Source organism: Acinonyx jubatus, chromosome C1 (genome assembly GCF_027475565.1).
Source record: "Acinonyx jubatus isolate Ajub_Pintada_27869175 chromosome C1, VMU_Ajub_asm_v1.0, whole genome shotgun sequence".
NCBI lineage: Eukaryota > Metazoa > Chordata > Mammalia > Carnivora > Felidae > Acinonyx > Acinonyx jubatus.
This window is the reverse complement of record NC_069381.1, coordinates 209,009,502-209,035,893: the sequence shown is the minus strand read 5'-3', so window position 1 is coordinate 209,035,893 and position 26,392 is coordinate 209,009,502. Positions and strand designations below refer to the sequence as shown.

Sequence of the window (26,392 nt, the reverse complement as noted above, 5' to 3'; positions counted from 1 at the left end):
CTTGCCGCAGTGGGCGTACCAGAAATCACGGGTACTCAGGAGTCCTAGGGCAGCCGGGGATCTCTCTGAACCTGTTGTTTGTGGAAAACGTATCAGCAGGTAGACTCAGCCCCCAAGAGGCCAGGTACTGGGCGAAGGTGACGAAGTCAACTCTCTGTCCAAAGATTGGAGGCAGGAGCCCACATAGTGTGGCAGGGGCTGGGGCCAGACATCAACACATAGGTGCCACCTAGAGGTAGCTGACAGGGCTGCGAGGTCAGGGCCGGTAGCTGTCATCAAAGCTGCCAGAGCTTTTGTGCAGTGATTTCAAGTGACTTGGTAGAGCCTCACCCGTTCGGGTGCCCCCACCCCCTGCTTGCCTGGCCCCTCCTGGCCCTTTATTCTCATATCCTCTGCAGGAATACCTCTACCAAAGAACCCCATGGCTGCAGGACAAAGCCCTCCCCGCCCTTTCCTTCCTAGTCTCTCTAGGGATCATACAGTCATATCCTATCCTCCGACCCCACTGGCAGAAGGCTTGTGTCAACACATTCATTTTTAAGTCCCCCACAGAATGTGAGATTCAAGAAATCATGGATTTTTGCCTACACAGCTGATAGCACTGGCTGGTAAAGGTGTAAGACCCAAGACTCAGTTTAGGAAACCTACGGGGGGCTGCTCCCGTTCTCTGTCCATATACAGACATGCGGGTGCCGCATTTCTAGGTGACAGTGATTAACAGGCAGTGTAGCAAACCAAACTGGTAGCTGAAAAGCTAGAACTTGCTCAGGGATCTCATGCAGAATTTCCTCTCAGGGATGCAGTTGGCTGTAAGAGAGCACCCCACCAATGGTAGCTTAAACAGAGATTTAGTTGTGTCGCATAATCAGAAATCTGTAATTCAGAGACACTGGATGGTATAGGGACAGCGTCTCCACGATCCTTCTGGCCTTTTCCTTATGCTAACTGCCTCATGGCCGCACAATGACAGCTGCAGCTCCAGCCCCTACATCTTCATTTATAATAAGGAGGAGGATGGGAAGAAAGGCTCAGTTTCAGCAGACTTCCATTTCCATCTGACCGGCCAGAACCGTGTCACACAGCCAGTCCAAGCTTCGAGGGAACTGTATTTTGCTTTCTAGCCTCTGTAGTAGAGGAAGGAAAGGAGAAAAGAATTGAGATTGGGGGTTGGATCAGGCAACCAACGATACTTCCTAGAGATGTTAAACCGAAATATCCATTAAAGGGATGGGGATATGATCAGTGGCTCACCCACTCTCTTGTTGAAAGTTCTTCAGATGTATTGATTTGGAAATGGAATCTGTCGTTGACGGTTCTTTTCATGATCCAGGTGTACTTTCTGCTTCTTTTTTTTTATTATTTAAACAAATTTTTTTTTTTTTACATTTATTTATTTTTGAGAGACAGAGCGCAAGCGGGGTAGGGGCAGAGAGAGAGCGAGACACAGAATCCGAAGCAGGCTCCAGGCTCCGAGCTGTCAGCCCAGAGCCCGACATGGGGCTCGAACCCACGAACCGTGAGATCATGGCCTGAGCCAAAGTCGGATGCTTAGCCGACTGAGCCACCCGGGTGCCCCACGTACTTTCTGCTTCTAATGGTCAGTCTGGGGCTATTTTTATACTGATCCGCCAGATTTCAATAGCAGCACCACAACACAGCTGTGACGTGTGGCACATGCAATTCAGGATCAACGTTAACTAAAGCACCAAAGTTGGCCAGCATACTTTCTTTATCCCATTCTCATGGTCACGTCCTTCTCACTGATTTGCATTCTAGGGCACCTTTTGGAGTGGGAGAGAAAGAAATTAGAACCAGAGCAGGGAGTTCTACCCAACCCTCAAATCATCATGTGTTATCTCTGCCTGCTTCAAGGTTCCCACCACGGATGGTAGAAACCGCTGCATTAATGGTTAAGAATCATCTATGAATGGATGTCAAAGGCTGCCCTGGGGACTGTAAAATCAATGTTCTGCTGTGCGTCTCTAGGCCACCAACTGAAGGGGATTTTCTTTCTTTTTGTTTGTTTCTTCATCTTGCACCAAACTCCTGCACTAAGGAATGCTGACAACATCATTGGCTAATTGCACTGTGTTTATTTAATCCATTGACTTTCCAGGCCAAGGAGCCAACATCGCAATGGGATGGAAGCCTAGTCTTTTGTGTATCATAGTTCAGAAGCGACTGGCAATACGAGTAACCAAATTACCACATGAAATTCTTGCTAGAAATTCAAGGTGGGCTAGAAATTATTACTTAGCTGGGTTTGCTACAGGAAAGATGATTGTTCACATTACTTTTTTCTCTTTTAGTGGGTTCAGAAATGAATATGTTTCCCATTTGTCAAAGTGATTTCTACTGGCATTAAAAAATCTGGTACCATTTAGTAACAGGTTAGACGATCACACAGTTCCATTTAGGAGAAGAACATACAATAAGATACTGAACAGACATTTCAGCCCTGGCATTTAGCAACATGAACTTTTTGATCTAATTCATTTCTAGCATTGTTGGGCATTCAGTTCATCCCTTTGAAAGATGTAATAATAGTAGATACTTTTCTAGAAGTTTCCAATGTAAAATATAGCAAAACGTGGCCACCAGATTTGTCTAAGAATCTGTACACACATACATCCTCTGTTTGCATGAAATATAGCAATTAACAATGTTTTTCATCAAAAGCTGGGAACACCTATTTAATAAACAAGAAAAACATCTATCATTCCTCGTTTGACAGACTCCAGTGAACAGTGAATGCAATTTAATAGGGAACCAGATTTTACCTGGAAGCTGTTGATTTGAATTAGTGGTTGAATCAAGGTTGCCGAAGATGCCAGTCTCCAAACCGAGGAACCGAGATCAGACCTGTAGGGAGAGGTGGTGAAGGATGAATGAGGTGGGCAGCTTGTCAGAAACATCGTTTCTCTGAAGGGTTACGTCCCTGCGTGTTGAGGATCAAGGCAGGTGGCAAAGCCCTGTCTCTCCTGACCTGCTTTGCATCTGACGCAGGGATGGATTAAATACAAAGTGGCAGAAATGTTAAAACCAGCGCCAAAGAGAAACCAACCGCAGGAACCAGGGTCGTTTAAAAATAAATCCTAATGGTTGGGGCTCCCAGGTGGCTCAGTGGGTTAAGTGTCCAACTTTTGATTTCAGCTCAGGCCGTGATCTTACAGTTCGTGTGTTTGAGCCCCTGCATCGGGCTTTGCGCTGACAGCGTGGAGCCTGCTTGGGATTCTCTCTCTCTCCCTCTCTCTCTGCCCCTCCGCTGCTTGCATGCATGTGCATGCGCTGGCTCTCTCTCTCTCTCGCTCTCTCAAAAGATAATTAAATAAATAAATAAGAAACTATAAAAACTTGAGTGTGGCTTGTGCTCGTGGTTAAGCTTGGGGCTACAGGGGAGGGAGGGGCCACAACACAGAGCCCTGGGAACTTATTTCAACCCCTTCAAACAAAAAAGTAAAGGAAATAAATAGTCTGATCTGCATACAAATTGATTTTCCAATCAGTTAAGATCTTGTCCTGTTTCTGAGACCCATGTTCAGCAGCAGGGATGGGTCACCTCGTTCCAGCTGTCAGGCATTGGTCATTCTTTCTACCCTGTCACTTGGTCATATGAAAAGCACAGATTTACCCATTGAAATGACATGGTCACCATTCATAGGGGATGAGTGGAGTATGGGAACCTCATTTATGTTTTACCGATTGTTTTTAACTGTAGCTTGTAGATGGTCCTGTCACATAATCCGTTTGTAGGGACAGGGCACCGCGTTATCTGCAGGCAGGCCCTTCATAGGTCACAGTGGCACACAGGTGTCAGGCGGTGACACAGAGCCAAGTTGGGTGCGGTCTCGTTCGCCTGTCCGTGTCAGAGTCCCTTCTGATTCCGTTGGAAGTCACGTCTGTCTCTGGGGTATATGTTCAATCTTCCCTTGTTCCTCTTGTCTCGGATCAGAAATTAAGAAAACCTGAGAGCATTTTACTAAGCTACATCTCAAGAGCCCGGTATTTTCTTCTTTCGTGTGTTTCTATCAAAGAACAGACTCAAAAAAGTTGGTTAACTTCTAAAGTATATCGGGAGCCCACCACTTTTGAGCGGTTACAATATGTCAATGTTTCATGCTGTCAAGTGTTTGCTTTCCTTATGACTACCTTGACTCGCCCGGTCTCATTAATTATGCAGGAGATACAATGAATGAAGAGATAAAGACAAGAGCCAGGAAGTCAGAAACACTGCTTGACATACTGAGCAGTTGCTTTTGTGTAGCTATTTGTGGGTGGGAGAAGGTTTAGTTGCGTTTATGCATTCATTTGCCAGATAGTTTTGAAAAGATAGCTTTGAAAGGTGGTCACAAAGTACTCCCTTTCATCATTAAATCATTTCTATCTTCCTTATGTCTTTGCTAATGTACGTGTGCATCTGAAAAAAAAGTGAATGTTCAAAATTTACGTTTTTACCATAAATGAAATTCTTGTGGATGGTTTAATCCTCTTAGTTTGCATGGTTTGCATGTCATGGGACCATGACATGTGACTGATTCTTAGATTTAATCACTGGGGTGTAACTGTGTTTCATAGTTTCTGAGACCTTTTTTTTTTCTTCCACATTTTAACATTTCTGAAATTGGAATACATGTTACAAAGCCGTGGGACATTGGGTCATATTTCAACTGACAAGGATATTTCTTTCTTATTGCTACATAAGATAATGATGCATCATGCAATTCATGGTGTCTTAGAATCCATGAACTATAATAGCATTTTACAGAGTGCCTAGTATGATGAGCGTATGCAAGCTTTAGATTATAATATTAAAGTATGATTTCTTGAAAACTGAAAATCTAGTCAGCATTGAAGGCTATCTCCTTGGCAATTTCAAGTTTTATATATATATATGTATATGTATATGTATATGTATATGTATATAATATAACATATAGTTACATAATATATATATTAAAGTTTTATAGCTGTAAGTATGAATTTATAAAACATGGAAACTTGTATTCTTTATAGAATAGATGTTTACTCTCAAACACTCCACAGTGAATGAAGGTTCAAATGTCTCAGCCTTTTTTGGTATACACCAGAAACTCCTTCAGAAGGGTTTTGAAAGTTTGAGAAAAGATTGGTGGTTGTATTTGTGAAAAAAAAAAATCATTGGGTTCACTTTCCAACTGCTGGCTTTGTGCCAGCCTGAGAGACCCTGAGAGCTGCACATCACATCCTCCCAGTGGCTCCCAGTCAGCCAGCCACTGTTTCCAGGCCTTGAGTACTTTGTAAGGTGCCCTAGCAGCTTAGAGAAAAATGCCTGCCATTCCCAGGCACCGAGAACTCCGGCTTGTGTAGCCTGGGCTTAAAAATAGCTAAATGAAGGGCACCTGGGTGACTCAGTCGGTTAAGTGTCCGATTTCTGCCTGGGTCATGATTTCACAGCTTGTGGGTTCGAGCCCCACGTCGGGCTCTGTGCTGACAGCTCAGAGCCTGGAACCTGCTTCAGATTCTGTGTCTCCCTCTTTCTCTGCCCCTCTCCTGTTCATGCTCTGTCTCTCTCTCTCTCAAAAATAAACATTCAAAAAAAAAAAACCTTTAAAAAATGGCTAAATGAAATGTTTGGGGTATTACATGACCTATAACTAAATCCTTATAGAAATATTTATAGGAGCAGTAATTGTGTTCTTGACTTTCATCAGCTATGTTACACTGAATATATTCTTTTTTTGGTTTTGCAGGCTGGATCTATGACATCACAGAAAAATATGATTTTTCCTTCTATATATGTGGCTTACTCTACATGGTAGGAATACTCTTTTTACTCATTCAACCGTGTATTCAAATTATCGAACAATCCAGAAAAAAATACATGGATGGCTCACATGTTTAGTGTCATGTTATGTTTCCCGTAAGATTTCTTTGTGGTACCCACGCCTACCTCACATGATTGCTGTGAGGAGCCTGTGACATTGTGGGGAAGGGCTTTGGATGGTAACGGGCACTGTCATTTGTAAATGCCATGGTCGTGACTTCGTTCGAAAGCAGCACTGCCTTTCCGTTTGGGGAGGAGCAATGCTGGGAGGTATTAAAGCCTGCATATGTCTTAGAGAAGACAATGTCCTTCGAAGACACCCTACTAAATAGTCGGTAGAAATGCCCTTACAAAAACTATTCTCTCTCATCATCCCCTGCGACTAAGGTTTTAGCTACAGCTTTTGAAACAAACACGGGGAATAAAATCTTTTCAACTCAACTACTCTTTGTAAGGTGGAAATTAGCCAAATGCTTTTGGAAAGCTTACAGAGGACTGGGTTTCAAGCACAAGAGTATAACTAGGTTTCAGAACTTGTTACAGGGAGCTGTTGATCTACTAGTGAAAAGCAGGCTCTAATTTCAAAAGTAATACCTTTAGTACAATCAGAGAAACACAGTTTATATTTTTATGAAAGAATCCTGCAGCTGGGGAGTACGGTTTCTAAATCTTCCTCTAAGAAAATCATCTGCCGTCAATCCTAATTCAATACGTAGCTATAAACTGAACCTTAAGACAAAACGTAGATAAATAATAATGATTTCCTTAGTGAGAGGTCGTATTTGTCACACAAACATTGAATCAAGGGCTATGATCCAAGCACTTTTATTCATATCATTGGCCTCTTCGTTTTGGGGGCATGATCTGGGGTTTATAAAAAAATTTTTTTCTGAATTTCTCCCACCCAATAAATCAAGCAGAGAAGTAATTGCTGGCTGGTGTCTAAAGCTGGCAGTTAATCATTTTTAAAGTGTGTTACTAATCCAAAATGTGAGACTATCAAATTGTGAGGTTCATAAACAGAATTCCCTTAGTCTAGATGTCTGTGCCCCTGACAATGGAGTAGTGCTAACCAGTAGCCCTTCTCTGGAGTCTCTTGTTAGGGAGACAGTTCATTTGCCTGCGCTTGTTGAGGTTCCAAAAATAGTTCTCTGGACTGATGTCGTGCACAAAAGATAACTGTGGTCCATGACATCAAATAATGCTCTTCCTTTATCTGAGATGTTTATTTTTCTAAGCCAGAACAGTTTTCGGGCTACAGAATGTTCTTCCCAGATTTTGAAATTTCTGGCCGCCTTACTTGTTTACGCATATTTTAGAACCGTGTAAATTTCTACTTACAATTTGCTCCTCACACACGTAAAAATCCTTTAATATCATTGCCCAATGTCTTGGGTCAAATTTATCTTAGGTGAGCACAGACCATTCTGTTATCCTTGGTAATTAGAAGCAGGGACAGTACTAACAATTGGAATCACAGAATGTTACCCCAAGCTTCGTTTTAGCCAATAGTTTCAGGTTTTTCCTCCACCAAACGCTTCAGAGCTGTTGACAAGGGATTACGGGGACAAATTTCCTCTTTGTTTTGTCTCCATTATTTCCTGTTCCGATGTCTCGTGGGAGGAGTTGTGTGATTAAAGGGACCACCAAAATCACAATAATAATAAAAGGCAGCTAATGGAAAGGAGAAACAAAAGCATAGTTAGTATGCACACTCAATATTACCTCTAATGACCCAAGAATCGCCTGTAAATTGTTATAGATAATAAATTGCATGCATACTTCATTTGGTTCAACACAACGACCTATTTGTTATCATTACAGCTTTGGCTGCTGTTTAAGAATCCAGCTGTCTATTTTGATAAAGGTATTCTTAAATCCTGAGGCAATGCTCTATCTCTCTATATGTATTTACTGTAATATCAGATAACTAGATTGAGAAAAAAAACAAAACATGTGTTTTAAAACTGACTACAAGCCTTCCATTACTTTCATGTTCAGACAACACCAAATTAACAAGAGGCGGTGTTCAGTATTTTGAATGGTGCTATAGACCATGCATTTTGATGTTCACACTGCTGGCTGTGCATCACAAACATGAACTTTTTATCCAGTTCCCCGGCTTTCGTTACACCCAAGTTAAACCCGCTGAGGTGCAGTTCATACAGCTGTTCGTTGACTTTCTGCATTTGTGGAAGGGTGATTTCTACCAAATCAGAAGTTCCCATTTTACAAAAACAGTAAAACCTGCTTGCAGCGTTCATGTGGACAACAGAATAAAACAGAATGCTATGAAGAATTACAGCAAACATATTAACACTTCCTGTTTAAACTATGTTATTATTCACAGTTGACAATATTATAAATGGTTCATTGTATATTTATACCACGTGCTTTATAGTGTTCCCCTCCACACACACATATCCAAGCGACTTTTATTTACATAAGATGAAATAAATTTTGTCCTCTTTAAAGATGGTCATTGTGTTTTTATGTAAAATCTCTATTGTCTTGGCTTTAGCGGGGTAAAGTCCTAAAATGTAACTGATGATCATCTGTTTGGTTCTTTCCCCTGGAACAGTTTTTTCTCTAGATGTGGTCATAGAACCACCTGGAGAGAATCACACAAGGTGGTCGTTAGAAATGCCAAGCCCATGGGGTGCCTGGGTGGCTCAGTTGGTTGAGCGTCTGACTTCGGCTCAGGTCATGATCTCATGGTCTGTGAGTTCGAGCCCCGTGTCAGGCTCTGTGCTGACAGCTCAGAGCCTGGAGCCTGCTTCTGAATCTGTGTCTCCCTCTCTCTCTCTGCCCCTCCCTCGCTTATGCTCTCTCTCTCTGCAAAGAATAAATAAAACATTTAAAAAAAAAAAAAGAAATGCCAAGCACAGCTATTAAATCTGAAATGTATATGCCTTTTAATCAAGCAATTGCATTTCTAAAAACTTTTCCTACAAATGAACAAAGACTTTTGAGTTGTTGTTTGTTATAGAAAAGACTGGAAACAATTTGAATGTCCATCAATAGGGAACTGTAAAATAAAGTGTGGTATTTATGCAACTATTTTTTTTAAAAACACCCATCTATAAAATTAGAAAACCTTATCCAAGATATAATGCTAACGGAAAAAGGAGAGATAAAATATGTTTAATGTGCTCCCAATTATGTTTTTGTTAATACCAAATAAACATTATTCATATGGCTTGTATATGTACATATAGAACATTTCTGGAAGGAAATGTAAGAAAACACCAACAGAGGTCAGCTCTGGGGAGGGAGGTTTGGGAACCGGTATGGGTATGACTTTGTTCCTCATGCACATAATGCTGTCTCAATTTAAAACTTGTATCCAAAATTATTTTTATTTATTTTATTTTAGAGAGCAAGCGAGAGAGAGAGAGAGAGAGCATGGGGAGATGTGCAGAGGGAGAGAGACAGAGAGAGAATCTTAAATAAGCTTCACACTCAGTCCCATGAATCTGGGATCATGACCTGAGCCCAAATAAAGAGTTGGATGCTTAATTGACTGAGCACCCGGGGGGGGGGGGGGGGGGGGGTGCTCAAAATTATTTCAAATGCAGATTCCTGGATTTTCTTTGAATCTAATGAATTAGAATCTTGTGGGATGAGGCCAATAAACCTACCTTCTATTTATTTTTTATAATGTATTTATTTATTTTCATGTTTATTTCTTTTGAGAGAGAAAGAGAGCAGCAGCAGAGGGGCAAAGAGAAAGAGAGAAAAAGAATCCCAAGTAGGGCTCCATGGTGTCAGCGAAGAGCCCGATGTGGGACTCAAACTCTCCAATCATGGGACCATGACCTGAGCCGAAGTCGGACAGTTAACCAACAGCCACGCAAGCCCCCAAAACCTGCCTTTTAGATAAGCTTACCAGCTGATTATTATGCACGCTGAAATTGGAGACCCACTCTCACAGTATTTAAGATCAAAACCTTCTAGGGGCACCTGGGTGGCTCGGTCGGTTAAGCATCTGACTTCGGCTCAGGTCGTGATCTCACGGTGCGTGAGTTCAAGCCCTGCCTCAGGCTCTGTGCTGACCACTCAGAGCCTGGAGCCTGTTTCAGATTCTGTGACTCCTTCTCCCTCTGCCCCTCCCCCTCCCCCTGTTCATGCTCTGTTTCTCTGTCTCAAAAATAAATAAACGTTTAAAAAAAATTTATTTTTTAATTAAAAAAAGATCAAAACCTTCTAATCAATTTCATACACTTGTCCTGACTCTCGCATTGATTACTTCCTTTTATACAACATTCTGGTCAATCACTATCTTTGGAGCACTCATACTGTGTAATATTTTAATTCTACTAAGTCTTTCTGTTTCCATGGTTCTCTTCCAATCAAGAAATGTAAACTAGGCTTTTATAAGAACAAGACAGGCCAATGTAAACCTCCTGCCCTTGAGTGACCTGTGTGTAGAAGGAAGTTGCTGTTGCAAAGCACTGAATGTCCCAGTGATATCACAAAGCGGGGGGGGGGGGGGGGATTTGGATTCATGACCTGTTTAAATGAAACTGTAATTGATAATAATAAAGATACAGAGGTTCAATAAAGCTAAGTGTATCTACTTGGTCAAGTAAAAGATACAGACTACAAGTGCCGGACTTAACAATCCTCAAACTCTTGGGTCTTAGGGCCCCCTGGCACTCCTAAAAACAAATCAACACCCAAAGATCCTTTGGTGGGGGTTGGTATGTCTTACTGATATTTACCATGTTAGAAATGAAAAGTGAGACATTTTTGAAAATATGCCTATATTACTTCATTTTGGAATAACAATAAGAAGCCTACTATGTTAATGTAAATAACACATTTTTATGGAAAGTGATCATATTTTCCCCTCTAAATTTTTTTAGTAGGAATAGTGGCATTGTAATGGCATCTGGGTGGCTTGGTTGAGCATCTGACTTCAGCTCAAGTCGTGACCTCACGGTTCGTGGGTTGGAGCCCTGCATCAGGCTTGCTGATGTCAGTGTGGAGCCTGCTTCGGATTCTCTGTCCCCCTCTCTCCCTGTCCCTCCCCCACTCACACTCTCTCTAAAAATAAAAAAGAATAGTGGCATTCTTTTACATTTTTGTGAATCTCTTTAATATCTGGCTTCATAGAAGACAGCTGGATTCTCATATTTGCTTCTGCATTTGATCTGTCGTGATCTGTGGTTTTCATTGACATACATACATGAAGAAAGTTCAGCCTTCTCCCAATATGTAGTTGGGAAGGGGAGGAGTATTTAATAGTCTCTTCAGATAATTGTAGATTCTTTTTGAATACCATGCCAAAACTCAACAAGTGGTATTTCTTTTTTTTTTTTTTTCAACGTTTTTATTTATTTTTGGGACAGAGAGAGACAGAGCATGAACGGGGGAGGGGCAGAGAGAGAGGGAGACACAGAATCGGAAACAGGCTCCAGGCTCTGAGCCGTCAGCCCAGAGCCCGACGCGGGGCTCGAACTCCCGGACCGCGAGATCGTGACCTGGCTGAAGTCGGACGCTTAACCGACTGCGCCACCCAGGCGCCCCAACAAGTGGTATTTCTTGGTTAGTTGCAACGTGGAATCTGACATGGTGTCACCAACTTTTTGCACCATCTTTACATTAGAAGCCGTTGACCTGCCTTGCATTTTGGATGGATCTTTTGCCCACTTACAATTTTGTAACATAATGCTTTCGTCATTCGGAAAATATTGGTCCGCCGGAGAGTTATGGCTCTCCCCAATGTTTTTATATCTCACACAATATGTTTAAAACTCACATGATCATTGTGTCATCCCATTTATATGAAATATCCAGAATAGGCAAAAATCTATAAAGACAGAAAGCATATTAACGGTTGCCTGAGGCTGGAAGGAAAGGGGTGTGTGGAGGGAGTGCCAGCGGGCACGGCTAATAGGGTATCTTTTCGGTGTGATGAAGACGTTCTGGAATTAGCTAATTGTTGCATAATTTTGCAAATATATAAAAACCACTGAATTATACACTTTAACAGGGTAAGTTTTATGGTAGGTAAATTCTATCTCAATTGGCAAGTGGACAAGCTCATGGAGGTTGATATAAATTATCTGAAATTCTAATTTCCTTTCGAAAGCTTAAATATCATCATTGGCAACAAATACTGCACTTATTTTCCTTGAAGGGACAGCCTCACTTTTCAATAATGTATCTGCCAAATGTAAACACTGTATTTCATGGAAAAGGCAGTAAGTTCAGCTTGCAGCTTAGGTACAGACGTGCTTTTCCCCAAAACAACCACTGGACTTTGATTTCCAGCAGCTGTTCTTTGTGTATACCTTCCCATTTTGTCACACAGAATATTAAAAAGATGAGGGGCGCCTGGGTGGCGCAGTCGGTTAAGCGTCCGACTTCAACCAGGTCACGATCTCGCGGTCCGTGAGTTCGAGCCCCGCGTCGGGCTCTGGGCTGACGGCTCAGAGCCTGGAGCCTGTTTCCGATTCTGTGTCTCCCTCTCTCTCTGCCCCTCCCCGTTCATGCTCTGTCTCTCTCTGTCCCCAAAAAAATAAATAAATAAACGTTGAAAAAAAAAATTTAAAAAGACGTGGACTCAGGGTAAGGACTTAATAAATAACAGATGATAATTTTTACTACTTCATCAAAGATATCCGTAAGTGAATCTGCTGATTATTCGACTGCAAGCACCTGGCAGTGGGAAATACAGTGGCTTCCAGCACATTCTGTCGTCACTCCTTTGACTTGTGCTAAGGCACTGGCCGCTGACCCACCAACGCTTTTGCACAGTCAGTGCAAGCATCAACACAGTCGCTCCGGGATCAGCCACGAGAGTGAATAAAGCTGTTCAATATTTTGAATGTTGTAGCGCCATCTGAGTTTGTTTACAAGAATTCACATCAAAGAACATCTCAGGGGCCCCTGGGTGGCTCAGTTGGTTGAATGTCCGATTCTTGATTTTGGGCTCAGGTCGTGACCCCAGGGTCATGGGATCGAGCCCTGTGTCGGGTTCCATGCTGAGTGTGGAGCCTGCTTGGGATTCTTTCTATATACCTCTGCCTCTCTCCCTTGCTCTCAGGCTCTGTCTTAAATAAAATAAAATAAAATAAAATAAAACAAAATAAAATTAAAATAAAAGAAAATAAAATAAAGGAAAAGAAGAGAAAAGAAAATAGTTGGTGTTGATACTGGATGAATACAAGCAAAATGGTGAGTCCGGCCACTTCTATTCATTTGTCCACGTGTAAGACAAAAGTCCAATTCTGCACAGAAGATACTAACTCAGCCCTCATGTGTGCAGCTAAATCTCTAATTTGACAAGCTACCGTATCATTAGAAAGTGGCATTGCTGTGGTTCCTTTTGCTGACTCTCCATCCAGAAGGCATCCAGCAGCGTCAGCTGCATGGGGCGTCTGTGCTGTCTCCAGACGGCTCAGCACAGTCACTTCCCCGCGCGGGGCTTCAATGGCTTTTGCGTTTCGCGTCTGAAAGGCTGTAATGATCAATTTTTGGCTTTTAATGAACTCATCACATCTACATTTAAAATATTCAGTTCGCTTTTCTTTAAACTCTACGTTATTATTCTCAAAATGGTGCTGCAACTTTAAGAGGCCCCGAGAAGGTAAAATTTTAACATCATAAAGCCAAGGAAAAAGATAAATCTTGAGAAATATTTTGTTTCGTATTTACACTCTTTTTAAGCAGATTTCAGTATTTCTTCTTTTTCAGCATCTTTAGGTTTGGATGGTGCAGCTGTGGGCTAAGAAAGCAAGCTTTCTAATCTCCCTTTTTTAAAGCTAATGATCCAGCCTTGAATATAATAAAAGTATAAGTAAATTTAAAAATCTTAGAATAAAATGCTATTAAATTCTAAAATCATGAGTTTTACAAAAGTTTAAAACTTATAAACCATTTGGAAGGATATTTTTAAATTACATTGTAAAATAAAACAACAAAGCATACCTACTCTTGCTGTGTTTCCACGTAGGAGAACTTCAGGATATCAAAATGATTTGTTCGATAATAATGAGATTACCTAAATTACAAGAGGTACCACAAAATTTGCTAGCAAGAGCACAGGAGAAGTCCTGAGAACAAACTGAGGCAGCCTCTGACAACTGAACCTATTTATATCCTAAATCTACTGCCTAAGAAGATTCTAGAAAACACAAAAATCTACATGTATACATTCCGCTAGCCCTCAGAGAGCTAACATCATGACAGGTTAAGTAGCCTCTGAAAAATTCCACTGTTCACTTGTGAAAGAATGAGTGGAAAAGTCAAATAATGTCTTAAGATCATCGTGAAAATATATTTGATCTCACAGACTGCCAAAAGGGTAGGAGGGACCCCCCCCCCCCCCGAGGGTCCCAGCACCGCACTTTGAGAACTGCGCTGTTAGAGGAATCTGAAGGACAGGGTCGTTGGAAGTTGAAGTGGCCTCGGAGGCCAGGTATGATTAAGTTAGGGGCTGGCAGTGTGACAGGGCAAGGAGAGACCCAAGGGAGCAAAACCACAGACTCGGGGAAGCCCAGGAGAAGTTCAGGTTCAACAGGCACCTGAAGTAATCAGGATTAGGGCTGTGACCAGGCTGAGAAAGTAGGCGAGCATTGTACAAGACCTTGACAGACACGCTAAGAAAAGAAGCTGTCAAGTTCACACTGCTAAGCCCAACCTCTGCAAAGTGGGAGACGAGGTTGACGGTCAGACAGTGCGTCTCAAGTGCCCTCATGGAGGCACGTGTCCAGTAAGAACAGGATGGAGCAGAGAATACCGCCCCGCCCCCCGGCACACACACACCCAGGGTGCATATCGGAATCTCCGAGGAAAAGGTTTCAAACTATTACCCTCCGACCCTCTGTATCCCCCTCCACTGCCATCACCGAGCAAGCACCATGGGGACAGGGGCCCTGGTTTGTCTTCTTCAAGCCGTTCCCAAGCCCTTGGCACAGTGTCTCCAACGGGGCACAAAGCAGAAGTCTGCGAAGCACCTGGTGAAAGCCCTCTTGGTGAGCTGGGTTTGGTGTTGGTGAGCTGGAGCACCAGCAGGCTCTCTCTCGTGCAGCATCACACCACACAGGCTTGGAACAGCCTGGAGAAGTAACCTGGAGGTAAGTAGAGGCACGTGTGCAGGACGATTAGGGGTGGGAATAGAAGAATCCTTCCAAGGCGGAAGGAAAGGAGCAGTGGGTTAGGAAGTGAAGCTGGCTAGTGAAGAACCTTGGATGTTAAAGGAGAAAAAAGCCGAGTGTTTACTGACCGTGAACTTGCTGGTGGGTAGGGCTGTGTTCTATTTAGACGAGCATCCCCGGGGGGCTGAGTCCAGTGCCTGGCGCAGAGTAACTAACAAATGGTGTTTGGAAATGAATTAATAAGGAGAGTCAGGGCAGCAGCTAAGGGGGTGGCTTCCAAAGACTGCCGAGGGAGGGCAAGGCCAATGCAGGAAGAGCAGAGGACAGATTGGGAGCAGGTGGAGGGGGGGCGGCTGGTAAACGAACAGTGGAAGAAGTTTGGTGGCCGCCGAGGAGAGAAACAGGATGGCACGAAGGACAGTAGGGTGAAGTGAAGCCTCTTCCGAGGAATGATGGGTACACGTAAGGGAAGGAAAGAGACGGGAATCTGTGAAGAGGACAGCCTGAAGGGACAGGAGAACACGGAGGGGGAAGGACCGGGGTCCCTGCCAACAGGAAGGGGTGAGCACTGGAAATAAGGTGACGCCTGCCTCTGAAGGTGGGAAGAAGAAAAGGCAGGACCAAGGGCGGGGAGATTTAGAGCAGGAGAGAAAAGAAGCTGTGCGGTTTACACTGGTAACTTCATTGCTGCCAAGTGGGAGGCACGGCTTGAGGACCCACCGGGAGGAGTCCAGGAAGTAGATGAGACAGTAAGCGGGCTGTCGCAGCAACGGCGGGAGGCCAGATGAGCCGGGTCGGTCTCTGTAGTGCACCAAAGAGGCGCATCTTAGGATGCTCTCCGGCAATGCTCTGCAGTCTGCCGCAGGGGAGAGGAAGTAGTCTGCCAGCCCAGGGTGAAAGGGGAAGAGCGGTCAGGTGTCACTGAGGGTGTCACTGATCACGGAGTCCAGAGAGGGCAGGCAACCAAGTACAGCCAGTGAGGGGCTACTAGATGAACAGGAAGAGATGGGTCTGAGGAGGCCCAGGTTAGAGCAGAGCAAAGAGTCACAAGTGCTTGGAGCAAGTGGAGGAAAGGAGACTTCCCTCAAAGGGGAGGTGGCCTCACCCCAGAAATCTCAGGTGTGAATGCTTCAGAATAACTGGCCATATTGGCCATGTCGGAGTGTGGCTTCTGTGGACCCGAGGCCTCCAAAGTCAAAATGTCCACAAACAGCGAGGGGTGAGAATGCTGGTGTCAAATGACAAAGGCTGAGCGGCAGCTGTGTTTGTCACCTAGGAAAGGAGAACTGGGTCATACGGAGGGCAGACATCACTGGAAAAGCATTCAAGGTGCCACAGGTGAACGGTATTGACTTCCAATAATGACAAGCAGGGAGGGTTGGGGTGAGGGTCTCAGACTGGCCCTGGGGAGCCCCTCCTGTTGTCGGGTCAAGTTGAAAGATGTAAGAGTCCTTGGGACGGACTGGTTCCCAAGTGGAGGGAGTGGCAGGAAGAGGAGGCTGAGCCTGGAAGGTCCTAGTGAGCCATATTGAACACTCCACTCAATCCCTTAATTTTCCTGAAGATTGTGTGAGGATTTTGAAAAAGAATTTACTCCTCATTATTAAATGAACTTAAGATATTTATTTATAGAAAAAATGGGCAATAATTTAATTCATCAAGAAAATAGATGGAGGGGCATTTGGGTGGTTCAGTCAGTTAAGCGTCCGGCTCTTGATTTTGGCTCAGATCATAATCTCATGGTTCGTGGGATTGAGCCCCACACCAGGCTCTTCATGGAGACTGCTTGGGATTCTTTCTCTCCCTCTCTCTCTCTCTCTCCCCACCCCCTGCTCTCTCTCGCTCCCGAAAACAAATAAAACTTAAAAACAAAAAAAGAACATAGATGGAAAAATCTTCAACAAAACATTGGCAAACCAAATCCAACAATAGGTTTCTAAAAATCAGTCACCACAATCAGGTGGGATTTATTCCCAGGACGCAGGAGTGGTTTGCCATTCACAGATCAATCAATGTGATATATCACATCAACAAGGATAAACCATATGATCATTTCAATAGATGCAGAAAAAACATTGAACAAACTACAATGGCAATTCATGATAAAAACCCTCCACATGGGAATGCAAGCTGGTGCAGCCACTCTGGAATATGGAGGTTCCTCAAAAAACTAAAAATAGATCTACCCTACAACCCAGCGATTGCACTACCAGGCATTTATCCAAGGGATACAGGTGTGCTGTTTCAAAGGGACACATGCACCCCATGTTTATAGCAGCACTATCAACAATAGCCAAAGGACGGAAAGAGCCCAAATGTCCATCGATGGATGAATGGGTAAAGAAGATGTGGTATACAATGGAGTATTACTCGGCAATCAAAAAGAATGAAATCTTGCCATGTGCAACTATGTGGATGGAACTGGAGGGTATTATGCCATGTGAAATTAGTCAGTCAGAGAAAGACAAAAATCATATGACTTCGCTCCTAGGAGGACTTTAAGAGACAAAACAGATGAATGTAAGGGAAGGGAAACAAAAATAATATAAAAACAGGGAGGGGGACAAAACAGAAGAGACTCATAAATATGGAGAACAAACTGAGGGTTACTGGAGGCATTGTGGGAGGGGGAATAGGCGAAATGCGGGAGGGGCACTAAGGAATCTACTCCTGAAGTCATTGTTGCACTATATGCTAACTAATTTGGATGTAAATGTAAAAAAAAAATTTTTTTAATTAACAAAAACACCCTCAACAAAGTGTGTTTAAAGGGAACATACCTCAACATAATAAAGACCTTACACAACAAAACCAAGCTAACATCACATTCAATGGGGGAAAATGAAGAGCTTTTCCCCTAAAGTCAGCAATAAGATACGTATGCCCACTCTCACCACTTTTATTCAGCACAGTACTGGAAGTCTTAACCACAGCAATCAGACTGTGATTGACTTGTATCAGAGATTCAAGGCATCCCAACTGGTAAGGAAGAAGTAAAACTTTCATTGTTTGCAAATGACATGATACTATAGATAGAGAACCCTCAAGGCTCCACCAGAAAAACTACTAGAACTAATAAATGAATTCAATAAAGTTGCAGGATACAAATCAATGTACAGAAATCCGCTGCATTTCTATACACTAATAATGATGCCGCAGAAAGAGAAATTAAGAAAACAGTCCTATTTACAATTGCACAAAAAATAATAAAATACCTAGGAAAAAACTTAACCAAAGTGGTGAGAGATCTGTACTCTGAAAACTATAAATCACTGATGAAATTGAAGACGACACAAACAAATGGAAAGATATTCCATGCTCATGGATTGGAAGGAAGAACAAATATTGTTAAAATGTCTATACTACCCAAAGCAATCTACAGATTTGATGCAATCCCTATCAAATACCAACAGCATTTTTCACCGAACGAGAACAAATAATCCCTAAAATTTGTATAGAACCACAGAAGACCCCAATTAGCCAAAGTAATCTTGACAAAGGAAAAAACAAAACTGGAGATACCACAATTCCAGGCTTCAAGTTATATTACAAAGCAGTAGTAATCAAAGCAGTATGGTACCGGCACAAAAATAGACACATAGATCAATAGAACAGAATAGAGAGCTCAGAAATAAACCCACAATTATATGGTCAATTAATCTTTGATGAAGGAGGCAAGAACATGCAGTGGGAAAAAGGCAGTCCCTTCTACAAATGGTTTTGGGAAAACTGGACAGCTACACGTGCAACAATGAAACTGGACCCCTTACTTACATCACACACAACTATAAACTCAAAATGGATTAAAGACCTAAATGTGAAACATGAAGCCATAAAAATCCTAGAAGAGAGCACAGGCAGAAATTTCTCTGACATCAGATGTAGCAACATTTTTCTAAATATATTCTCTGAGGCAAGGGAAATAGAAGCAAAAATAAATTATTGGGACTGCGTTAAAGTAAAAAGCTCCTGCACAGCAAAGGAAACAACCAACAAAACTAAACCACAACCTACTGAGTGGGAGAAGATATTTACCAATGACATATCCAATAAAGGGTTACTATTCAAAATATATAAAGAACTTTTACAACTCAACACCAAACCCCCCCAAATAATCCAATGGGAAAATGGGCAGAATACATGAACAGATATTTCTCCAAAGAAAAAATACAGATGGCCAACAGACACATGAAAAGATGCTCAACACCACTCATCACCAGGGAAATGCAAATCAAGACCACAATGAGAGATCACCTGACACCCGTCAGAATGGGTAAAATCAAACACACAAGAAACAACAAGTGTTGGCAGAGATGTGGAGAAAAAGAACGCTCATGTGCTGTGGGTGGGAACACACACTGGTGCAGCCCCTGTGGAAAACAGTATGGAGTTTCCTCAAAAAGTTAAAAATAGAACTACCCTATGATCCAGTAATTTCACTGAGTATCCAAAGAATACAAAAACACTACTTTGAAGGAATAGGTGCACCCCATGGCTATTGCAGCATTACTTAAAATAGCCAAATTACAGGGGTGCCTGGGTGGCTCAGTCTGTCGAGCATCCGACCTCAGCTCAGGTCATGAGCTTGCGGTCTGTGAGTTCGAGCCCCGCATCAGGCTTTGTGCTGACAGCTCAGAGCCTGGAGCCTGCTTCGGATTCTGTGTCTCCCTCTCTCTCTGTTTCTCCCTCGTTCATGCTCTGTCTCACTCTCTGTCAAAAATAAACATTTTCTAAAAAAATAAAAAAATAAATAAAATAGCCAAATTATGAAAGCAGCCCAAGTGTCCATTGATAGATAAGTGGATAAAGAATATGTAGTGTGTGTGTATGTGTGTGTGTGTGTATATATATATATATATATATATATACACACAATGTGTATATATATATATATACACACACACATATATATGTGTATATATATGTATATACATATATATATATATATACACACTGTTCATGTATTCATGTTCAGAAATATCTGTTCATGTATTCTGCCCATTTTCCCATTGGATTATTTGGGGGGTTTGGGTGTTGAGTTGTATATATATATATATATATATATGTATATATATATATATATATATATATATATATACACACACTATATATATATATATACACACAATATATACACACACACACACACACACACACACACACACAATGGAGTATTATTCAGCTATAAAAAAGAATGAAACCTTGCCATTTGTAACAACATGGATTGATCTAGAGTATTATGCTAAGTGAAATAAACCAGTTGGACAAAGACAAACACCATATGATTTCACTTGTATGTGGAATTTAAGAAAAAAAACCCAGCAAACAAAGGAGAAGAGAGACAAACCAAAAACAGACTCTTTTTTTTTTTAAGTTTATTTATTTATTTTGAGAAAAAGAGAAACAGCGTGAGCGGGAAAGGGGCAGAGAGAAAAGGGAGGGACAGGATCCCAAGCAGGCTCCATTTGGCCAGTGCAGAGCCCGATGCGGGGCTCAATCCCATTAACTGTGAGATCATGACCTATGCCAAAATCAAGAGTCAGATGTTCAACTGACTGAGCCACTCGGGCACCCCCAGACTCTCAACTATACAGAGAACAATCAGATGGTTAACAGAGTGGAGGTGGGTGGGGAGGACGGGTGTAATGGGTGAACGGGATTCAGAGTACACTTATCTTGATAATAATATGTGGAATTGTTGAATCACTATATTGTCCACCTGAAACGAATATAACACTCTTAACTACACTGGAATTAAAATCAAAATAAAAAAAAAAAACAACTTAGTTCATCAAAAGCTTGGAATATTCCCTGGACAACTAAATTAGAATGGTCTCTTATATCATGCTCAAGGCCCTCTAATTATTTCAAATGACCTTGGGCAAATCCTATCACCTTTTCAAATTCCATTGGTCAAATGAGGTGTTGGCTCCGCAAAGAGAAGTGGTATGTGGTTTTTGTGGTTAAGCGCACAGACTTTAAGTACAGATTTAAATATCAGCTTTACCACTTATTAGTTACGACACCTTGGGAAAATTAATTTGTCCTCTTTGAGAATAATTTGAGCCTTGCAGGCCATACAGTCTGTATTGTGACTCCCAATTACTGCCACCGTAATGTGAAAGTGGCCATAGATGATGCTTAAACTATGTCCCAATAAAACTTTATTCTACAGAAAGAGGCGCTAATCAAATTAGGCCTACACCATAGTTGGTAGATCTCTGATCTCTAAGACAGAAATAATAATCACTTACCTTCAAGGGTTGCTGCAAGAATTAAGGTGGTTACTACCTGTTTCTTAGCACACGGTAGGCATTCAACGAATGAAAGCTGCCACTACCATTACCGTTACTATTTCTAAGCTTATTCTAACTCATTCTGTGACCATGGATCTATGGCTATAAGACTTCCTGGATGGGTGGAACAAATTTCACAACTGCAAACTACTTTTCTGAATGGAGACCTATGTGGAAGGAACATGGATCTGGGAACAGGATAAGCAGGGAACACGGAGTCTTTGGTAGCTCCCGGCCCTGAGGGTTCCATGTTGCAAGGAAGGGCAAATGACTGCCATCCCGCGGTATGGATGATCTCGTTTCAAAACAATAGATACGTAAAGCTAAGATATCAGTTTTACTTTCTAAGATGACCTCATGCATAATGTTATGTTTTAACTGCAGGGGCATGTTTTCTCGTTCATGTGGTGGTAGCCTGTCTACGTACCGTTTTTAATATCAAAGACATTCACTCTTATTTCACCAATGGCTCCGAGCTGAAAAGTTTGGACATTCTCCCACAGTATATTATCTTAACACAAACTGCGGATAAATGGCATCATCTTAGAGCTCAGAGCAAAAAACTGTCGCACAAAGGTTTTCTGTTTTTAGTTAAGGTCGTTCTATGTTAGTCTTGGGTGTCGTGGGAGTCAGTTTGGGGTAGTTAATGCGGGCTGGTGACCATCTTGGACAGAAGCAGCTGGGAAAACAATGATGAGTGGTGACTGGTTAAGTTGTCCCACCCCTGCTTCCCACCCTTTGCTCAATTCATAGTCTCTGTCTACATCTTGAGCCTACCCAGAATCACTATTTTGATCAATAATCCAAAATTGATCAATTTGGATTCCACATAAGTGAGGTTGAATGCAAGTACCGAGCTAACTCGTTCAGGAAAAAAGCAGTAAGAGAATTTGTCATTAAGTAAAATATATTTTTTGTTGTTTATAAGTTTTCACATTTGCTGTTGTTAAGTGGTCATTTTTTTTTAATGTTTATTTATTTTTGATAGAGACGGAGCATGAGCAGGGGAGGGCAGAGAGAGAGAGGGAGACACAGAATCCAAAGCAGGCTCTGGGCTCTGAGCTATCAGCACAGAGCCCGATGCTCGAACTCACAAACCGTGAGATCATGACCTGAGCCGAAGTTGGATGCTTAACCGACTGAGCCACCCAGGCGCCCCAAGTAGTCGTTCTTATAACACGAAACATATAAATCATCCAGAAAATATCAGCATTTTGCTTTTACTGTGACAACGGTAAATGATAACAGAGTAGGAACACTTTTGACTGAAAATATGAGAAAGGGCAAGATTATACGATGCTGCAGCATTTCACTGTGAAATGGTGTGTCATAAGCAAAGCAGATTAATTTGTCTACGTGAAAGCTGTCAAGTGAGGCAGAGATCAACACCAGACCTGCCTGTTCCCATCCAGTGGGATTGTCACGTGGGATCAAACATGGAGAATGAGGCTGGCGAAGAGGGGCAAGATGTATCAGCTGCTGAGGATACTGGTCCCCTGCAGATAGTAGGTTGGTGATACTGTCTATAGGTTGACAAAAAAAAAAAAAATTATAATCAGGTAATAAGGCACCCAAATCATTAGGGCAAATAATCCCCAGAATAATCTAGTAACCTATGTTATTTAAAGTCCTATCTAACATCAGTCAACGTATGAATAATTCCCTTTTCATTGCTATTTACTTTCAGCGCCCATTTTTACATTATATTTTACGTAGGTAATAAGAGTTTTCAAATGGCCACATTTGTGTTCTTCCAAATACAAATTCTTATTGAATCTAGAATGTTGTGCCTGCCCATAAGCTTTCAGAGTCTGTCAGTTGATTAAACACTAGATATGCAATGCTTAAGCTGTTGACATATTTGCATCGGCGACGAATGAGTTGCAATTTTATATTTATGTAGTTATGCTGCACACCAAGTTGTGCACACACACAGTCGTTGCACACACGTGGTATTAATCTGTGTTCTGGCACTAAACAGCCGGCCCTGAGCGACCTCAGGGACCTCGGGGAGAAACAAGGCTGCAGGGGCCGTGACGAAGTGCGTGCCCTCCGCCTGCCGGCCAGTCACCTGCGTCACCCTGACAGATCTCTCCCGGGTGGGGAATGAGGCCTGGGTCTCTCACCCATTAAATCTTTGCTCTTGCCTGGACTCCATCCAGGCACAACTTTGACAGGAAGCAGACCGCACTTGATCTCACAGATGTTGCTGGAAAATCTCTGAGTTTCATGGGTGTGAGTTTTAAGGGATGGGAGTTAAAATCTGGTTTGATATTAACACAGGTTTTGGTAAAAAAAAAAAAAAAAAAGAGAGAGAGAAAGAAGGTGTCACCAAGCCACAGCCATGAGCCGTTCGGAAGGACTCAGGCGTGGAGAACAGCCCGTGTGGGAGGTCTCGGGGCATCACAGGAAATTCCCCTGCACGGGGAACAGGTGCAGCATAGATGATCTCTTCTAGGCACTAAGGTGGAGGTCGTAGGGAAGAAGAAATGGTAACGGTGAAGAAGGTGATGGGAGGTTGACAGCTACTTTTTTCTGTCACCTAAAAGGAGTCATTAGATTATTTGCGCTAAGACTGTCATTATCTGGGGGTACTTCATCCTCAGGACAGCTCAGGGAGAAAGCACTTTCTAAATTACCCGTCACATTCCTTTGGGGAAACAGCATCCCTCTGAGAAAAGCTGGTAGCTCTATTTGGCCACGTGAAGTCCTGGGAAGGTGGGCTCTGGAGAGGGGTCCACAGGCAGAATGCTGGGCTCGCCGCAGGGCTAGATCTGGGGTTGTCCCCACGCAGGGATGGAGCGTGGCATCCCGGGGCCCACAGGATGGGGCCCTGAATTCAAATGTAGGGGAAGAGAGCTGGGAAGGCAGCTACGCTCACCAGACTGCCAACTGCCTCCCGTGGCCCCTGCCCCTCCCCGTTCCCTGGGGGGGGGGGGTAGGGGGGGAGGACACAAAGCCACCTCCATTGGGGAAAGATTCAAAAGCTCAGGATGCCTTTCAAATGCCAGAAAAAAAACTACGGATATGTAGTAAAAAAAAAAAAAACCTGCTAATAATCATTTATTGTTTGTTTCCTGTACAGCAGAAGCCTCTTTTCTTATGGGTATCAAGGGCTTCCTGTCATGCAGCCCTTTGCAGGGGCCACGGACTTGACCCTCACTGCAGGAGACTGCGGTTTAGGTAAGGCACTGCCGAGTCGGGTTTTGGTGCACCTGTGCGCCAACACCAGCTGGGTATGCTTCTCGGGTGGGTCCTTGAACCAGCCAGTTCAAATCGAAGGAAATCTTAGTGCTCAGTCGAAGGAAACAGAAGAGATTGGGACGCAGAAGAAAAAGACAGCCGTCTCTCGGCCCTCCTGCAGGTGGGAAGATGTGTCCCTAAAGGTGACTGGTTCTATGGCTCCCTTGTTTCTGTTTCCTCTTGCGAATCTGCCGCTGGAGCTGCAGCTTGTTGGTGAAGAACATCTGCCTCCAGCCCATATCCTTGGCCAGGGCCCTCATGTCAGGTGTGATGGTGTCACAGCAAGAGTGAACTATCTTCTCCCACAGCTCGTCCGACATGCACAGCTGTGCGTGGAAAAAGGCAGAGGTGGGTTACGTCAGTCCCCGGGTAGGGAAAAGTCATTCCCTCACAAAATCACTACCCGATTCTCACGGCCGGTGAAGACACTGCAGGAAACATTACCTGAGCATGAAGATGTACAAGACACAGTTCTTGCTTCCTTTCTTTCCTCTTGGAGGAAAGGCAAGTACCCAAATGCTTAAAAGGACAAGGCGGCGTTTGATTCGGGGAGCAAACCAAGCCCTGCTCTCATTTAAGGTGAAAAATACACGACAGCGGGAAATAGTACGTACACCACGTTATATAGTTAATTTATAAACACCACGTTATAGCGTCAGTTTCCAATTAACCATGCAACACAGGCTGATAATGGTATGGCCCACCAACCTTCCACCAAGCACTACAGCAGCTTCGAGAGTGGGAGCGTTGCTAACTCCTGCTAAGCTTGCCTCCATTTAAAAAATGTTTTTTAGTATTTATTTTTTTGAGAGAGAGAGAGAGCATGAGCAGGGGAGAGGCAGAGAGAGAGGGAGACACAGAATCAGAAGCAGACTCCAGGCTCTGGGCTGTCAGCACAGAATGCGGGGCTGAAACTCAGGAGCCGTGAGATGGTGACCTGAGCTGAAGTCGGACGCTTACCTGACTGAGCCACCCAGGTGCCCCAACTTGCCTCCATCTTAAACCCTCACTTAAGCCATCTCTTCACTGGGCTCATACAGCTGACGGCTTAGTTTACTGCAGGCTGCTTGGTAGCAGATGGCCTCATAATGAACAAGCAGCCCTCAGACAGCCAACCTGCCCCCATTCCTGGTGCCAGGGTCCCATCCACAAGTTTTGCTCTGAGTCCTTTGCACACTGTGACATCACACCGTGTACCAGAATCACACAATTCTGTGTACTCACTGGGCCCATCCAGCACATGGCAAAGTGAGCCATTCTCTGGGGAGAAACTTCTCTGAGATGTTCCTCTGCAGCCTGGGGCTTTAACTGGAAGCCATGAGGCTAAAGGACAGATAAGACCCCTCTGGCCCAAGATCTGCATGAGGCCATTTTGTCCTCCCTCCAAGTTCAGTGCGGCCACAATTCAGCTTCCATTTAGCCAGGACTTTCTAGTATGACATTTTTTTTTTTCTAATTTTCTTAACGTTTACTTATTTTTGAGAGACAGAGAGAGACAGAGGGAAAATGGGGGAGGGGCAGAGAGAAAGAGAGACAGAGAGAGAGAGAGACAGAATTACAAACAGGTGCCAGGCTCTGCGCTGTGAGCACAGAGCCCTACAACGGGCTCGAACCCACAAACCTGAGCCGAAGTCTGACGCTCAACCGACTGAACCACCCGGGCACCCCAAGTAGTCGTTCTTATAACATGAAACATATAAATCATCCAGAAAATATCAGCATTTTGCTTTTACTGTGACAAAGGTAAATGATGACATTTACCTAGTGTGACATTTTCGGTTGGCACCATTTTTAATGGCACTTTTGCCCTCAACAGTGTCCTCCTACTAAACACTGTTAACGTGCAGATATCCTGACCCCTTCCATAACATGCCCCAAATCCTTCCCGAAGGTAAAGCTTCTATTATATTTATTTAGTATCACCCACCTTGGCATTCGCCATG

General features: G+C 43.1%; 2 protein-coding genes across 4 annotated transcripts in view; one reads left to right on the top strand and one right to left on the bottom strand.

Moving 5' to 3' along the window:
* SLC16A14 (solute carrier family 16 member 14) overlaps positions 1 to 9,002 on the top strand; it is a 33,951-nt gene extending 24,949 nt beyond the window's left edge. Inside the window, exon 5 of the mRNA XM_015069247.3 lies at positions 5,730 to 9,002. Coding sequence (XP_014924733.3) covers positions 5,730 to 5,881 — 152 coding nt within the window. The 3' untranslated portion in view covers positions 5,882 to 9,002. The remainder of the gene's footprint in view (positions 1 to 5,729) is intronic.
* Positions 9,003 to 24,234: 15,232 nt separating this feature from the next.
* The window catches only part of FBXO36 (F-box protein 36), an 87,861-nt gene continuing 85,703 nt past the window's right edge, over positions 24,235 to 26,392 (bottom strand). For 2 of the 3 annotated variants that reach the window (XM_015069259.3, XM_027048553.2), the window contains exon 4: positions 24,235 to 24,775. In XM_015069259.3, the coding sequence (XP_014924745.1) occupies positions 24,587 to 24,775 (189 nt within the window). In that variant the 3' untranslated portion in view covers positions 24,235 to 24,586. The remainder of the gene's footprint in view (positions 24,776 to 26,392) is intronic. The other variant, XM_027048549.2, reaches the window with a different exon arrangement.